This window comes from Leucoraja erinacea, chromosome 6 (genome assembly GCF_028641065.1).
Source record: "Leucoraja erinacea ecotype New England chromosome 6, Leri_hhj_1, whole genome shotgun sequence".
NCBI lineage: Eukaryota > Metazoa > Chordata > Chondrichthyes > Rajiformes > Rajidae > Leucoraja > Leucoraja erinaceus.
The window spans coordinates 13,954,065-13,972,287 of NC_073382.1; the positions used below are offsets into that span (position 1 = coordinate 13,954,065).

General features: G+C 43.4%; 1 protein-coding gene across 1 annotated transcript in view; it reads left to right on the forward strand.

Moving 5' to 3' along the window:
* The window catches only part of nalcn (sodium leak channel, non-selective), a 201,010-nt gene that overhangs the window by 3,089 nt on the left and 179,698 nt on the right, over positions 1 to 18,223 (forward strand). The window contains 6 exon segments of the mRNA XM_055636651.1: positions 3,785 to 3,924; positions 10,346 to 10,528; positions 13,916 to 13,999; positions 14,095 to 14,234; positions 15,379 to 15,507; positions 17,195 to 17,346. Coding sequence (XP_055492626.1) covers positions 3,817 to 3,924; positions 10,346 to 10,528; positions 13,916 to 13,999; positions 14,095 to 14,234; positions 15,379 to 15,507; positions 17,195 to 17,346 — 796 coding nt within the window. The 5' untranslated portion in view covers positions 3,785 to 3,816.

Sequence of the window (18,223 nt, forward strand, 5' to 3'; positions counted from 1 at the left end):
TTATCACTTCTGAAACTTTTTAGATGCCAAAGGAATCGAGAAAAAACACAAATAATGCCTTACTGTTGATGAAATGCTGTGAGCAAACGGCCAATGTTCGCCAAGCAATTTGGCTGTTGTCCCTTCAGCTCTCGCTTCTATCTACTGTAATTTCTCCTCACTTTTGGAATTCTGAAGCAGGCTAAATGTCTCTCACGCTTATCCCGATTTCCATATTTATTTACAGCGCAAAAATTGAGCATTTCGGCGGGTTTTAACGGGCCCGCTACGCTGGAAACAATGGTCAGTGCTTACCTGCTGTTCATCGCGTGTACTCCAGTTGGCGTGGGGTAGCAACAGTACGGGTCATGGGTTGTGACCCGACTGTCGTGCAACCTCCCTATTGCAGCCATCTTCAGCTTATGCTTGTTTTGGGGGCTAGTCCTCTTCAGTTTTCTCGTGAGCATATAAAAGCCATGCTCAATTGGGTTCAGATCGGTTGGCCACTCATAAATTGTCCATTTTTTAGCTTTGAAAGACTCCTTTGTTGCTTTAGCAGTATGTTTGGGATCAGTGTCTTGCTGTAGAATGAACCACTGGCCAATGAGTTTTGAGGCATTTGTTTGAACCTGAGCAGATAGGATGTGTCTATATACTTCAAAATTCATTATGCTACTACCATCAGCAGTTGAATCATCAATGAAGATAAGGGAGCCAGTACCTTCAGCAGCCATACATACCAAGGCCATAACACCCCCACCACCGTGTTTCACAGAAGAAGCGGTATGATTTGGATCTTGGGCAGTTCCTTATCTACTCCATACTTTGCTCTTGCCGTCACTTTAATATAAGTTAATCTTCGTCTCATCTGCCCACAAGACCCTTTTCCAGTACTCTTTTAAGTACTTCTTGGCAAACTATAACCTGGCTGTGCTATTTTTGTGACTAACCAGTGGTTTGCATCTTGTATTGTACCCTCTGTATTTCTGTTCATGAAGTCTTGTTTGATGACAGTGGTCATTGACAAATCCACACCTGACTCTTGAGGAGTGTTTCTGATCTGTCGGACAGGTGTTTGGGGAGTTTTTATTATAGAGAGAATTCTTCTGTCATCAGCTGTGGAGGTCCTACTTGGCCTGCCAGTCCTTTTGCGATTAGTAAACTCACCAGTGCTCTCTTTCTTCTTAATGATGATGTTCCAAACAGTTGATTTTGGTAAGCTTAAGGTTTGGCTCTAACAGTTTTATTCTTGTTTCTCAGTCTCATAATGGCGTATTTGACTTCCATTGGCACAACATTGGTCCTCATGTTGATAAACAGCAATAAAAGGTTTCCAAAGGTGATGGAAAGACTAGATGCTGAGAGCTCTCTTATACCTGTATTAAGAAGGCAATTAAACATACCTGAGCAATTACAAACTCCTGTGAAATTATGTGCCGCAAACATTATGGTGCCCTGAAATGGGAGGACCATGTATAAACACAGCTGTAATTTTTACATGGTGAAACCAAAATGTATAAAAATACCCTTTAATAAAATCTGACAATGTGCACTTTAATCAGGCATGTGATTTTTTTCTATTACAAATCTCAAATTGTGGAGTACAGAAGCAAATAAATACATGATGGGTCTTTGTCCCAAACATTATGGAGGGCACTGTATGTGAACTCTGTGATTGGCTAGTATGGAGACTATTTTATTGACCTCACTCACTGGTGTCACTGTTGTCCTTCCCCATGCCTTGGCCGCTAACAAACACCGACCTTAGCTCACTAATCCTTGATTAGTCTGTCCATCCTACCCTGTGCCTGCACATCAGTGCCCACTTTTTATTCATAGCACTTCACTTTAAACTTTTCACTTTGAACTCTTGCTGCTCTCTATCCTTTCTCCTCTAAGACACTATGCACTCTCTCTGGGATCCCCACCACCCCCCCTGCCTTGACCAGGGCCACTGCTCCAAACAAAAAGTCATAAGTTTAAGAGGGAGGTAGCACAGAGTCTCCCCTGAGGGTCCATGAAAATCTCTTTCAAAGGGCAGAGGAAGCAAAGTCTTTGAATACTTTTATAGATGGACTGATTCACGATAAGTGCAGGATGAATGGTTGTGGTAGAGAGATGTGAATGTGGTATTGACGATACTGTCTGGTTAGCAAGGAGTCTGTTCTGCAGGCCTTGTTTAGCTCCTAATTAGAATTGTTTGTAATTTTCTGATTGCTTGAGATGTCTGCATTCCTCTAATTCTAACCCCACAATTATACCAGGTTTCTGTCATTACGTCAGTGGTGGCTGCATCTTCAGCTCGTTGGACCCTTGGCTCTGAAAATGATAACTTACATTTCCCCAGCTCCCTCTCTATTTGATCCTGCTTAAAACTGCAGATTCAGCTTTGGATTATCTTCCTTTTACCCCCTTGTATGGCTCAGTCAGACTTTGATGTTCATATCCTCTGAATAGCCTTGAAATTGCATTGTGCTTAACGGACACGAATAGCCCCAAGTTCTGGTGAGAGCCAGCTGTCTCCACTCACAAATGTTTGTCCACCCTTCCTGCAGATGGGTGTTACCAAGGTAAGCCTCATCAAAACCAGATACAGTGAAGGCTGGGCTTGAGAGGCAATGGTTTTGCTTGTCACATGTTTTAGCGTCCTGATGTGAGCCACATAGTAACAGTCCGGATCAATTCCAGACCAAATGTGATGTGGTGTTTCCTTCTTCCAATTAGTATTATCGAGTTGAGGATGATAATTTCAACCTACAATGTCCATCCTTCACACCAGGCTCTAATGTAGAAAACCACTTTATGTGTTAAATCAGTTATATAGTGCTTAGCGTTGTAGATTTTACTTCCTGTAGTTGACTGGAAATGTTTGTTGAGCTTGTGTGTTTTCCTGCTCTATTTTCCCTTTCTACGACAACCAAGTTCCGGAACCAACCGACGCAACCCTAAACCCACCTTGATAATTGAACGCTACGGGCCACTTTTTGCACTCCTGTGGACTTGTTTTTATTTTTAAATATACCTTTGCACTGACATCTGGTTTTTGCACAGTCTTCTTTCTTTTGGAACTGTTACGTGTAATTTATGTATAATTTGATTTTTGTGTGTGTTGTCTGAGTCTGTGCCTGTGTTGCTGCTGCAAACAAGATTGTTTTAATTGAAGGTACCTCACCTTTGAGCATATTTGTGCATATTGACCGGACTATATTAAAGGCACCTCAGCTCCCAGTAATCCCTTGGGCAGTGTTAGGAAGGTGCATCTTCTTGTACTTGACCTACATTAAGATTGTCTGACCCCATCTTTTGGTCCCACTCTCCGGCCTAATCTGATCCCCTCACTTCCCTTGGAATGTATCATTCCGCCTTGGTGTCCAAAACTAGTCTTCTGGGGTAGTATTTCTTCTTCTTTCCCACTCCGGTCCCTAGGAGCGTGATGTGAAGCCAACATTTCAGTTCCTTTCAATCCATGGTCATATGGGGCACATGTTTCTATGTTTCTAATTGTTATTACCCCAAGATGATTACATCTCTGAATTGGATATTATCATAAATCAAGATGTTGTAGCATTTACAAAGATGTTAATTAAAAGTAGTTTCTCCCAATTAATTATGAATAAATGTGTGCAAAGTAAGGATTAATTGTGATGTTGAGTTTTCTAAGTACAATAGTTGCAGTTGTCTAGTTCGGAATAAATAGCTGAAAAGGAGAATTTGTTCAGTGTTCAAAGACTGTCCCTCATTCCAGCCTCTGATGTAGAGACATGCTAAATGTGCTAACTTGGTTTTACTGTGGTTTGCATTATAGAATTTACTACTTGAAAGTGGTATGCTTCAAAGATGTTGAAACGGAAGCAGAGTTCGAGAGTGGAAGTGCAGCCCGTTGCCGACTTTGGTCCGGATGAGATGCTGACAGATAATGCGGACATTCTATGGATTAACAAACCGGTGAGTTGAACTTGAAACCCCAGCCAGTGTGGTACTTTGCCATTCCAGCTGTCTTGGCCCCTTGGGTCTGTAATTCCCTCCTTTTTGCAAGTAATGATTTGGACGAGGGAATTGAAGGCAACATCTCCAAGTTTGCGGATGACACTAAGCTGGGGGGACAGTGTTAGCTGTGAGGAGGATGCTAGGAGGCTGCAAGGTGACTTGGATAGGCTTGGTGAGTGGGCAAATGTATGGCAGATGCAGTATAATGTGGATAAATGTGAGGTTATCCACTTTGGTGGCAAAAACAGGAAAGCAGACTATTATCTAAATGATGGCCGATTAGGAAATGGGGAGATGCAACGAGACCTGGGTGTTATGGTACACCAGTCATTGAAAGTAGGCATGCAGGTGCAGCAGGCAGTGAAGAAAGCGAATGGTATGTTAGCTTTCATAGCAAAAAGATTTGAGTATAGGAGCAGGGAGGTTCTACTGCAGTTGTACAGGGCCTTGGTGAGACCACATCTGGAGTATTGCGTACAGTTTTGGTCTCTTGAGTGAAATCCAGATAGCTATTAATGACTATGATATAGTTGGGATCACGGAGACATGGCTCCAGGGTGACCAAGGCTGGGAGCTGAACATCCAGGGATAATCAATACACAGGAGGGATAGACAGAAAGGAAAAGGAGGTGGGGTAGCGTTACTGAATAGAGAGGGGATTAATGCAATGGAAAGGAAGGACATTAGTTTGGAGGATGTGGAATCGGTATGGGTAGAGCTGCAAAACACTAAGGGGCAGAAAACGCTGGTGGGTGTTGTGTACAGGCCACCTAACAGTAGTAGTGAAGTTGGAGATGGTATCAAACAGGAAATTAGAAATGCGTGCGACAAAGGCAAAACGGTTATAATGGGTGACTTCAATCTACATATAGATTGGGTGAATCAAATTGGCAGGGGTGCTGAGGAAGAGGATTTCTTGGAATGTATGCGGGATAGTTATCTAAATCAACATGTAGAGGAACCAACAAGAGAGCAGGCTATTTTAGACTGGGTATTGAGTAATGAGGAAGGGTTAGTTAGCAATCTTGTTGTACGTGCCCCCTTGGGCAAGAGTGACCATAATATGGTTGAGTTCTTCATTAGGATGGAGAGTGACATTGTTAATTCAGAAACAATGGTTCTGAACTTAATGAAAGGTAACTTTGAGGGTATGAGACGTGAATTGGCCAAGATTGACTGGCAATTAATTCTAAAAGGGTTGACGGTGGATATGCAATGGAATACATTTAAAGACTGCATGGATGAACTACAAAAATTGTTCATACCAGTTTGGCAAAAGAATAAATCAGTGAAGGTAGTACATCCGTGGATAACAAGGGAAATCAGGGATAGTATCAAAGTGAAGGATGATGCGTACAGAATTAGGGAGAAAAAGCAGCATACCGGAGGACTGGAAAGAGAATTCAAAGACCTTGCAGAGAGGACAAAGGGCTTAATGTGGAAGGGGAAAATAGATTATGAAATGACTGGCAGGGAAATAAAAACTGACTGCAAAAGTTTTTATAGATAATGTGAAAGAAAGAGATTAATTTAAAACAAATGTAGGTCCCTTTGGAAAGAGGCCTTGATAAAAAACTCCCTCAAAGAAAAGAGACAAATGTAGGTCCCTTGCAGTCAGTTGGAGGTAAGTTGTCATGGGGCTGACCAGGATATGGCGGACCATTGAATAACCCTACTTACTTTGGTTCCGTCTCACTAAGGAAGACATAAATAATTTGCCGGAAATAGCAGGGGACCGTGGGTCAAAGGAGTTGGAGGAATTGAGTGAAATCCAGGTTAGCAGGGAAGTGGTGTTGGGTAAATTGAATGGATTAAAGGCTGATAAATCCCCAGGGCCAGATAGGCTGCATCCCAGAGTACTTAAGGAAGTAGCTCCAGAAATAGTGGATGCATTAGTAATAATCTTTCAAAACTCTTTAGATTCTGGAGTAGTTCCTGAAGATTGGCGGGTAGCAAACGTAACCCCACTTTTTAAGAAGGGAGGGAGAGAGAAAGCGAATGGTATGTTAGCTTTCATTGCAAAAGGATTTGAGTATAGGAGCAGGGAGGTTCTACTGCAGTTGTACAGGGTCTTGGTGAGACCACACCTGGAGTATTGTGTACAGTTTTGGTCTCCAAATCTGAGGAAGGACATTATTGCCATAGAGGGAGTGCAGAGACGGTTCACCAGACTGATTCCTGGGATGTCAGGACTGTCATATGAAGAAAGACTGGATAGACTCAGCTTATACTTGCTAGAATTTAGGAGATTGATGGGGGATCTTATAGAAACCCACAAAAATTCTTAAGGGGTTGGACAGGCTAGATGAAGGAGGATTGTTCCCGATGTTGGGGAAGTCCAGGACAAGGGGTCACAGCTTAAGGATAAGGGGGAAATCCTTTAAGACTGAGATGAGAAAAACATTTTTCACACAGAGAGTGGTGAATCTCTGGAACTCTCTGCCACAGAGGGTAGTTGAGGCCAGTTCATTGGCTATATTTAAGAGGGAGTTAGATGTGGCCCTTGTGGCTAAAGGGATCAGATGGTATGGAGAGAAGGCAGGTATGGGATACCGAGTTGGATGATCAGCCATGATCATATTGAATGGCGGTGCAGACTCGAAGGGCCGAATGGCCTACTCCTGCACCTATTTTCTATGTATCTATGACCAAGTTCTTGGTCTGATAATTCCCTCTGTGGCGAAGTGTCAGTGTTTCTTTGAAGATCCCATTGTGAAGCACCTTGCCACATTTTTTGCATTAACGATGCTCTGTAAATGCATATAATTATTCTTGACGATATCTTCAAAATGATGCCCCCCCGTACAAGTATTAAGTCCCTAATCCTGCAACTCCCTCTGTGGAGCTTGAGATGGTGCACATTGATATTAGACTGAGTTCTAAGGGAAGGTCTCTGAGCTGTAACGTTAACTCTCTTTCTCGCTCCATGGATGCTGCCTGACCTGCAGACCTGCAGAGTGTTTCTGGCATTTTCTGCTTTTATTGTAGCCTGATGGTCTTTAAAACAAGGAACAAAAATTCCTTGGTTTGGCATCATGGAAACATAGACAATAGGTACAGGAGTAGGCCGTTCAGCCCTTCGAGCCAGCACCGCCATTCAATGTGATCATGGCTGATCATCCACAATCAGTACCTCATTCCTGCCTTCTCCCCATACCCCTTGATTCCACTAGCCCTAAGAGCTCTATCTAACTCTCTTTTGAATGCTAAATGTTATATTCCATCACCTGCAGAACTATCAGTCCGGTCCCACTCTTTGGGAAAGACACCAAGACTTTGGAGAGGGATTGGAGAGGTTTCCTGGAGTAGTTCCAGGGATGAGCAATTTCTGTGGAGTGTTTAGTTTAGAGATACAGCACGGAAACTGGCCCTTCAGCCCACCAAGTCAGTGCCGACCAGCGATCCCTGAGAGACCAGGGCTGTTCCAGCACAGATGGTGAAGGAAGTATTTAATGGAGACAGGAAGGATTTGTGTGGCAGAAGTGTTTCTAGTCATTGGTAAAAAGAATTCAAGGGAGATGAAGAATTTTGAGGGTGGTGAAGATGTGGGCATTTTGTGCAACTGTGTACGGAAGCAGAGCAAAATTAAACCATAAATGAAGTTGGGAATGTAAACAATGTGGAAGTGGTGCAGAGAGCAGTAGTAGTGGGGAGCACGTTTATACTGCCAACATTGGTGCAATGGCTAGGCATGCTGCAAGGGTTTGAATGTCCCTGGACTTTGCTATCAAGCACATGACTCAAAACGCAAAGAATATTCAGTTTTGAGGAAACAAGGGTGTTGTGCTTGTGGGTCCAGTGAAATCTAGTCTCCTCCAGGGTACACAACATCTAGCCTTTATTATAGAACAATCCAACCCATTGTGTCACAGATCGACACAGAACCTTTTTCCCAGGCTGGAAATGACAAAGACAGATGGCAAGAGGGCACAGCTTGAAGGTGAGAGGAACAAAGTTGAAGAGATGTGCAGGGCAAGTTTATTTTTACAGAGCGTGATGAGTGCTTGGATCACACTACCAGGTGGTGGTGGAGGATTGTATAATTATAGATTTTAAGAAGCTTTTAGATGGGAGCAAGGATATGTAGACAGATTAGTTTAACCTGACATCATATTCGGCACGGACATTGTGGGCCGAAGGGCCAGTTCCTGTGGTAATGAACAACTTACAGTCTTTCCAGTCCTTCCAGTCACATACTCATTTCAGAAACTACATGCTTCAAAGGTGTTACCGTTCTGTCTGAGAACTTTGTGAAGTATCTTCTTCCCTTATGGTTCTTGTAATTGGTGCATACCTTGCTGGCCAGCCCCATATGGCTTCTTCACGCCCTTGGAGTGGCATCCAGACCAAGTGACTGTGGCTTAATGGCGCCTCCTCCTGGTCAGACACAAATATTATATTAATCTTTCTTTCTCCTAGGTTCCTCTATATTGTGGAGCACACAGGCAGCATCTTGTAGCTTAGATTCAAAATGGAGGAAATCCCAAATGACTGGGGAGATGAATTAGCTAACTGTGAAATGAATTGGACCAAAGGTGTACTCTGGTGAATAGGATTTAAATTTATGTAAAATAAAATCATTCCTCAAATAGCGGGTGGCATGGTGACACAGTGGTAGAGTTGCTACCTTACAGCGCCAGAGACCCGGGTTCGATCGTAACTATGGGTGGTGTCTGTACAGAGTTTATACGTTCTCCCTGCGACCTGAGGGGATTTTCCCCAGAAGTTCCGGTTTCCTCCCACACTCCAAAGACTTGCAGGTTTGTAGGTTAATTGGCTTCAGCAAATTTGTAAATTCTCCCTAGGGTGTGTAGGATAGTGTTCATTGCTGGTTGGTGTGGACTCGGTGGGCCTAAGGGCATGTTTCCGCGCTGTATCTCTAAAATTAAACTAAACTAGTGGGGGCCTGAGAGATCCGTGTCACATGTTGCTGTAAATGGGCTGATGTTGAAGAGCCAATTCTCTTTCTGAATGTCTTTCAAGCTCTATAGACTTACAATGCACATCACTACCAGTGAGATGTTTCCCAAAATAGACACTGTTGTAATTTCAGAACAGTGACTATTTGGGTTATTGATAGGGGACGATTAGCCATGATCACAATGAATGGTGGTGCTAGCTCGAAGGGCCGAATGGCCTCCTCCTGCACCAATTTTCTATGTTTCTATGATGGTGAGCAGGTAAAGTACTAGTTATCTTAGTCCTTAACTAGCAACCCAGAAACATGAGTTTACCCTCCAGTTGGAGTTTTAAATTCAATTTATTATTAATCAAGAGGTAAAAAGACACCCTCAGTAATGTTGGTACAAAATCAGAGGAGCAGCAAAAACAACCTTGTTCATTGAAGTCCTTCAGGGGAGGAAATCCTCCAGCCCAGTCTGGTCTCTGTCTGCGTGTGATTCCAGAACCATAACTGTCCTCTGAAACGAGAGCTTGGTTCAAGGACAGTTTGGAATTTGTGTGAACCAGACCATTGAATCAGTTTTCAAAATGTCATTCAGTGCGAACAGAAAAGTAAAATACAAGCCAAAGATAGACGCAAAATGTTGTAGTAACTCAGCGGGTCAGGCAGCGTCTCTGGAGAAAATGGGTAGGTGATGTTCTGGGTTAAGACCATTCTTCAGACTGAATGGAGGAATGGGGGCGGGGGGAGATTGAGGTGTTTATACAAATGACCTAAAATTAGAGAATTGCAAGCTACCCAAGTAAAATATGAGGTAATGTTCCTCCAATTTGTGTGTGGCCTCACTCTGGCAAGGCAGGAGGGGCAGGACGGAAAGGTAGCAAATATTTGTAGTTACCTTTGCTGTGTGTAATGTGGCAAAGGGTCGAGCAATGGAAAAGAAACAGTATCCTTTAATGTCCGTGCAGGTTCCTGAGATTGGGAATGCTCCTTGTCAGTGTGTGTAATGTTTGTTCTGGAAATGAGGATGCATGTAAAGAAAATGCCTACCCCAGAAATGCAGGCTGTGGCTCATTGAGCAGTTATCTCAGTTTCAACACAGAAGGTCCACACCACAGTGCTGAGCACCGATTATTCATCATCGTACATTGGCAGAGACTCTGTCCCTCACCTGAGAATTTAGACCAAGTTCCAGGCTCTCAGTGATGCAAAAGACCACTTGGTGATATTCGAGATGTAGAAGTTCTCTTCTGGGCCAAAATGTAACCCTTAACAAATAACAAGGGTAAGTTAGTCACTATCGATGTTCTATTTGTGGGAGTTTACTTTGCATAACTTAGCTACTTTTTCCCCCAACTTCAATACCTGTCTGTAATGTACTCTGGGGTATTGTGAGAAAGCTATAAAACATTACGGCCATGTTTCAGTTTTCCTGTTGGAGGTGGGAGTCAAAACTGATATCTTCTCTGTTTGCAGTGGGTCCACTCTCTGCTGCGAGTCTGTGCCATCATCAGCGTGATTTCCGTCTGTATGAATACACCCAAGACCTTTGAGCACTACCCACCGCTTCAGTATGTAACGTTCGCCCTCGACACTCTTCTCATGTTCTTGTATTCTTCGGAGATGATTGCAAAGATGCACATTCGGGGCATTGTTAAGGTATGTTCATCTACAATACAAGCAATGTTGACTGTTGATGACAGCCAGTCTATTGTTACAAAACACCTTGTTTATTTAGCGTTTCGATGTATGGATGTCCCATAGTTCCTCTATTCCAGAAAACTCCTGATTCCACTGTCATTGTGGACCAGGTGTATTGATTCATTGTCATCGGTCAAAGCCCTCATTTACTGCCTGTTTCTAATTGGCCCCTTGAGATACCTCATTGTATCATTGTGGTGCATGTGGTTAAGATGCTTCTCGGGTGCTGTGGGATAGAAGTTCCACTCCATTGAGGATAAATGGGGATCCTGTGGATAGGGTGAACTGTTTTAAATATCTGGGAGTCCACATCTCCGCGGATATGACATGGGCATCACACACCTCAGCACTCGTGAGTAAGGCAAGGCAGCCTTTACCACCTCAGGCAATTGAGGAAGTTCAGAGTGTCTCCGAGGATCCTCCAGTGCTTCTACGCAGCGGTGGTGGAAAGCATCTTGTCCGGGAACATTACCATCTGGTTTGGGAATTGCTCTGCCAAGGACAAGAAGGCTCTGCAGAGAGTAGTGAGCTCGGCCAAACGTACTATGGGAACTTCACTTGCCCCCCTGCAGGAACTATACATCAGGAGGTGCTACTCCAGAGCCAACAATATCATGAGCGACCCCTTCCACCCCTGCAACGGACTGTTCCAGCTGCTACGGTCATGTACTGAGATACAGAGGAAAAACTTTGTTTTGTTGCATAGACGCAACAAATAATGCAAATGGGAACATAAACCTAGTGCAGATTATAGTGTTATAGCTACAGAAAATATAAGTTAAAAAGTGAACGTCCCATAACTTAGATGGGGAAATTGGGGATATATCCCCAGCATGTGGAAGGCCTATTCCATAGTCTGATAACAGCAGGGAAGAAGATGTTCTTGAACCTGGTGCCATGTGCTGCCTAGTTTTTTTTTAATTTTCTGCAGACTGGAAAGGGGAAACAAGAGAATGATCAGGATGTGACTGGTTCTTGATTAAGTTGGCTGCTTTGAGAACATGGCATCGAAGAAATTTAAATCTTTTTCTACCAAAATATACTTTATTATAAAATTATACCTCTGTTTGGCAACTAAAAAATCCTATTCAGGCACTTGGAAAAAGCCCTCCCACCCTCTGGTGTACTCTTTCTCACTGCTCCCCATTGGGGAAAGCTGTGTGTTCTGTAGCCTTGAGCCAAACGGTTGTAAAACGCTCAGTAACTTCCTACCATCTCCATATTTAAATGTGCAAATATAAGGAGGAGGACACTCAGCCCATCGATTTTGCTATGCCAACTGGTCAGATCACAGCTGATCTTAACCCCGTCCCCTACTATTGCTTTCTCCCCCCCCCCCCCCCCATGTTCGGGAGAAAGCAAATTAGTGCAAATCCCTCCCCTTGTAATATTCATGTGCCAGTACGCTGCTTGTGAATCTGGAACGTGATGTGAGCTCTTGTTATCAGACACATGTTACTTTGCAGTTGTCAGTGTCCTTGTCATTTGCCTGAACCGTCGCCTTTAGCCATTCAATTTGTAGTGCAGCAATTTTCTGATTAATGATGAGGACTGCTGGTTAAAGGCAGGCATCTGCCAATGTGGTCACTAGTGTCCATTACCATTGTCATAACCATCTGGCAAGTTTTGTCTCCGTCTCTCAGGCAATTTCTGTTGAAGATGCCTGTTTATTTGTTCAACACTGTTTTATGTTTCCTGCTTTCCACAGTTTCCACTTTGAGAGATTCTTCAGCTTTGTAACACACTCATTTATCCTGAGGTAATGATGGCAGTGGATTGATTGCAGAAGGACGGAAAGTACACTACTGTGATCCCTGTTACATCCCACTGTCCCTTCTTGCTGTTCTGGATAAATGATATGTTTTCCTTCACCTCTGGAGCCCACATATAATCAGGACAGATTTAATTTGGTCAACTCCAGTGCGTTACATCAACCGTGTAAGGTTTTCTAGACTTGGATTTCCTGCACTCTTTCAATTCTGCCCAGTTGACTATCCTCAACTTAGTTTAGACACAAAATGCTGGAGTAACTCAGCGGGACCGGCAGCATCACTGGAGAGAAGGATTGGGTGACGTTTCGGGTCGAGATGCTTCTTCAGACTGACCTCAATCTGAGGAAGGGTCTCGACCTGAAACGTCACCCATTCCTTCTCTCCAGAGATGCTGCCTGTCCCGATGAGTTACTCCAGCATTTTGTGCTTATCTTTGGTTTAAACCAGTATCTACAGTTATCTTCCTACTCAACTTAGTTTGGTTTGGTTTATTGACAATGAAACTTTAGTACAGTGAAAAACTGTTTGTTGCGTGCTATCCAGTCAGTGAAAAGACTATACATGGTTACAATCGAGCCATCCACAGTATACTGATACAGGATAAAGGGAATAACATTTAATGCATAGTAAAATCCGATTAAAGATAGTCCGTCTCCACTGTGGTAGATGATAGCTCAGGACCGCTCTTTAGTTGGTGATAAGATGGTTGAGTTATCTATATTTGGTACACTCTGTTGTTGATAGCTGCTGAGCTCTGGAATCTCTCCTTAAAACTATCTTTAATTGAACATGTCAAGATTCAGCTGTGGATTCCAGACATAAGGGAAAACAAAAAAATGTATTAAGAACAGAAAGAGCAGCCAGTAAGTTGTCACTACAATGCAGACATTTAGCCTCCATTCTCATACCAGTTGTGTAATATGATAGGGTCAGACGTTGTCTGGTGCTCTTGGTGCTGACTTCTCTGGAATTTAGCAAGCGGAGCACACTGCACGGGCAACTTACTGTGGTCCCGACAATGAAATGAACCCCAAATCCACCAACTTTCCCATGTGGGTGACAGCAGAATGATAGGAAGGAGACAGTTGCTGCAGCTTACTGGTAGTCTGGAATGATAAGTGCACAGAAAAAACTAGCCAGCCATCGGAAGAGACAATACCAGAATAAATAAATCGTGACATTCCTGCAGAGAACAGACTTGCATGTGGGCTCCGAGTCAAAGGGGAAAACAGTAACTTTATTCTGACTGGGGAAGGGAGGTGCGATAGATAATCATTTGATCCCACGATGACCTAATGGCATGTTTTCTTGCATTTGCCTTGTGTACGATCTTTGTCTTATTGTTACAAAGTATTTTTGCAAACATCAAAACTTGTCACCAAAAGATCAGAAAGAAGGGGACCTTCCACTCTACCTGACAAATCCCACGTTATCCTGGCCCCGTTGCCTGCACAGTTGCTCTCTGAGAACATGCCTAGTTGCCAAGTGGTTGAACGAGGTGACCTGTTGCACATTGAACCTTGGCATTCACCCAGGGCTGATTGTTGACGAACCTTTCTTTGTTTCTTCACAGGGTGATAACTCGTACGTGAAGGATCGCTGGTGTGTGTTTGATGGCGTCATGGTCTTCTGCTTCTGGGTTTCTCTGGTTTTACAGGTACTGTCCAATGTTAACTACTCATTTAGAAAAGTCCCTTTTGTTGTGATGAACTTCCTGAATCTGAGAACAAATTCTGACTCTTTGCTTTCCAGGTCTTCGAGATAGCTGAGATAGTCGATCAGATGTCCCCGCTCGGCATGCTCCGAATCCCACGACCACTCATCATGATACGAGCATTTCGAATCTACTTTCAATTTGATCTTCCCCGCACAAGAATTACCAATATTTTGAAGTATGATTAAAACATTTTCATTTCACAAGGCACAACCAATAAAGCTTTTAGGAAGTGTGGGCACAGTTGTAAGGACACATCTTTGGGCAACACAGTGAAGCAGCTGGTAGAGCTGCTGCCTCACAGTGCCTGTGACCAGGATTTAGACAGCACCCAAGGTGATGATGGTGCGGAGTTTGCACATTCTCCCTGTGAGTTTCTCCCAGATGCTCCGGTTTCTTCCCATATCCCAAAGACGTGTGGGTTGGTAGGTTAATTGGCCAACGTAAATTGCACCAGGTGTATAGAATCTGGAGGGAGTTGATAGGAATGGTAGAAGAATGAAGAAAATCTGGGATTAGTGTAAACGAGTGCTTCATGGTTTCCACAGACTGAAAGCACCAATGTGTGAATGACCAGATAATCAGGCAGATTAGTGGGTTTGGGGAGGGGGGGAATATTTGCTCTGGAAATCTATTCCATCAACCTGAAAGAGCAGGTGGTCCTCAGTTGAACGTTTTCTGAAAGGGTCCGTCATGTTCAGTCCCTGAGCTCAACTGTGAGGAGTAGGACTTGAACTCGAGACCCACTGCCTGAAGGAGGCGAGCATGCGAATTGCAGAACCATGCTGACTCTGCAGTAATTACATAGAAACAGAGAAAATAGGTGCAGGAGTAGGCCATTCGGCCCTTCAAGCCTGCACTGCCATTCAATATGATCATGGCTGATCATCCAACTCAGTATCCCATACCTGCCTTCTCTCCATACCCCCTGATCCCTTTAACCACAAGGGCCACATCTAACTCCCTCTTAAATATAGCCAATGAACTGGCCTCAACTACCTTCTGTGGCAGAGATTCTGTGCCACAGATTCACCACTCTCTGTGTAAAAAATGATTTTCTCATCTCGGTCCTAAAAGACTTCCCTCTTATCCTTAAACTGTGACCCCTTGTTCTGGACTTCCCCAACATCGGGAATAAGCTTCCTGCATCTAGCCTGTCCAACCCCTTAAGAATTTTGTAAGTTTCTATAAGACCCCCCCTCAATCTTCTAAAGTGAGGGGGGATTCTGGTTTAAGAATTAAGAATTTAAGAATGAGAATTCTGGTTTAAGACTGTTTTGTTAACGTTCTTTGTCTACTTTCCTTTCCTCCTTCTGCTCTAGGCGATCAGGAGAACAAATCTGGAGTGTCTCAATCTTCCTTCTCTTTTTTCTACTGTTGTATGGAATTCTGGGGGTACAGATGTTTGGCACCTTCACCTATCACTGTGTAACTAATGACACTCAGCCCGGGTAAGGACACTTCACAAGCATTGCTTTTCTAACCCATTCTTGGTTCATATTGGACATGTTCTAATTTCTTGTATGAAACCAGTAGAATGTATTGTTAAATAAACTTTAACAGAAATAAATTTAAACTGTATCTATTCTCATAACATCATATGAGATGCATATCACATAATCACTGCAGAGAAAGAGGCCATTCAACCTGCAGTCCATGCCTGCTTCCCTTGAGTCTCCCCTGTCTTTCTTTATCAATATCAATGTGGTGTTAATCCCTCCTCTTGTGTGTTTGTCCAATTCTCCTGGGGTAAATTGCTACTATTCTCTACAGCCACATCTTGTTGGAGGGAGTTCTACTTCATTGCTGCTTACTGGGTGAAGAACGTTCTCCTAAGTTTGCCATTGATTTCTTATACTGATGAGCTCTGGTTAACTTGTCCCCACCTGCGCGAGCACTCAGCCCATGTTCACTCTCAAACCCTGCGTCATTTTAAAGATCCCACTTTGAGTTCTAGCAGGATCTTTCAATCCAACTTGCCCATGCTGACCAAATTGCCTATCTGCACTAACCCAATTTTCTGCGTTTGACACGTTTTCCTCTAAGCCTTTCCTATCCATATACCTGTACGAGGGTTTTTTTTAGATGTAATTGTATCTGTCCTACCTACTTCCTCTGAGAGCTTGTTCCACATACCCACCATCCTCTGTGTTTAAAATGTACCCCTCAGATTCCCTTTAAATCTTTCCCCTCTTACCTAAAGCCTAAGTCCTCTAGCAGAAGACATTCTTATCTTGTTGATAGGACTGTGACCATCCAGTTTATCCATGCCTTTCATGATTTTATAAACCAATATAAGGTTATCCCTTCACTTCCAGGAGAAAAACAATCTTCACTTATCCAATCGTTCCCTGTAACCCAACCACTCCAGGCCCATCAACATCCCTGTGGATTTTTTTCTGCACCTTCTTCATCTGTTTTTCCCAGAGAAAAATGATTGGCTGGGGTGGGTTAATGCTTGTGTTATACATTTCCTTTGCAAACCCTTCCCTTCCCCCACAACTCAGAGCTGTGACATTGAGCGGTCTTTAAAAAAGATGAGAAAGACAGAAGCTGTTTCCACTTTCAAGGACCATAAATATCAGTCACCATGAAATCAGGGTAAACTGTTAGGGCCGGGAGGTGTAACTTGCTTCCACAAGCAGGGATCAGAATGAGGTGCAGGGATGTGTGGCTAGATAACACAAGGGCAATGGGTGGGGGAGGAGGAGAATGGAGAGGGGTGGTAGGGGACACAAAGACTGTCCTGTCAAGTAGTCAGCCTCTGAGATGTATGTTCTTCTTGTCTGCTCCTAACCCATTCCAATTGCGTTTCTAAATAAATGTAATGTGAAATTTCCAAGAGTCTCGGAAAGCAGGGAGAGTAGGATTTGCTGCAACTGAGGGTGGACAAAGTGATAGGGAAAGATGAGTTTAAGGGACACTAAACCAACGAGGGAGAGAGGGCTGCAAGGCAATGGGGGACAATGAGTGGGTGGAGGCTGGTGAGGGACTGGGCCACTGATGCACTCAGTGCTCCCTAGCGCCAACTGGTGGTCAACCCTGGTGGTTATTTTTCTGCAGTTGTAAATTTTCCTATTAAATTGGTACAGAATAATTTTGCTATCAAGGTAAGATCACTGTACTGTGAATTTGCAGGAATGTTACATGGAATAACTTGGCTATCCCAGACACTCACTGCTCACCAGACGGAGAGGGATACCAGTGTCCACTGGGCTTTAAGTGTATGGACCTGGAAGAACTTGGGCTAACCAGACAAGAACTGGGCTACAGTGGATTCAACGAACTCGGTCAGTCCTGAGTTTTATTACATTGCTTTCTGGTAACAAATGAGGAATTGGCTATTCTAGTCTGGTCTTTGACCCCTGGGTATGAAAGATTGTTTTTATTCCTGTGAAATAGTATGGAAAGGTTCTGCTGCATTTTGGATTTGTGTTTACCCCTGCTGAGTGGAGTCCAGAACTAGGGAGTAGATCCTTGAGATTAGAGCCTGATTATTCAGGGATGAGTTCAACAATCTACACTCCTTGTGTAGGAAGGAATTGCAGATGCTGGTTTAAACCGAAGATAGACACACAATGCTGGAGTCACTCAGCGGGACAGGCAGAGAGACGGGACTGGAGAGAAGGAACGGGTGACGTTTCAGATCGAGGCCCTTCTTCAGATTTCTTTCCAGAGATGCTGCCTGACCCGCTGAGTCAATCTACACCCCTTCCTCTACTCACCTCCAAGCCACAACTTTTTAGTGGGGGGTTCAAATTTTGTAACTGATGGTTTTTTTAGTGAGGGGACGAAGAGTTACAGCCACAATGGAGATTATTTTAAAAGCAAATAATTTACACAGGAAAGAGCTGGATGATCAGATCTCCCTACAAATGAGAACCAAACTCATCAGATACGCTGATGTTAAATCCAAAGCATAATTGATTTTTTTCAAATTTAAAATATAAGATTATGTTCTTTAATTGCCTCACTAAAATGATTGCTCCAGTCAAGTTACAGAGATGTTAAATCGGTGCTTGCTGTGAATGTGTCTGATGGATTTCCCAAATTGCAACAGCTAGTAAATCACCTCTTAAAGCTTGGAGATAAGCTTGTGGAAGGTGCTCCAGAAATGCAAACATGCCTCTTGTTCTCCCCTGTATTCAGGGCTAATTTGAGAGACCT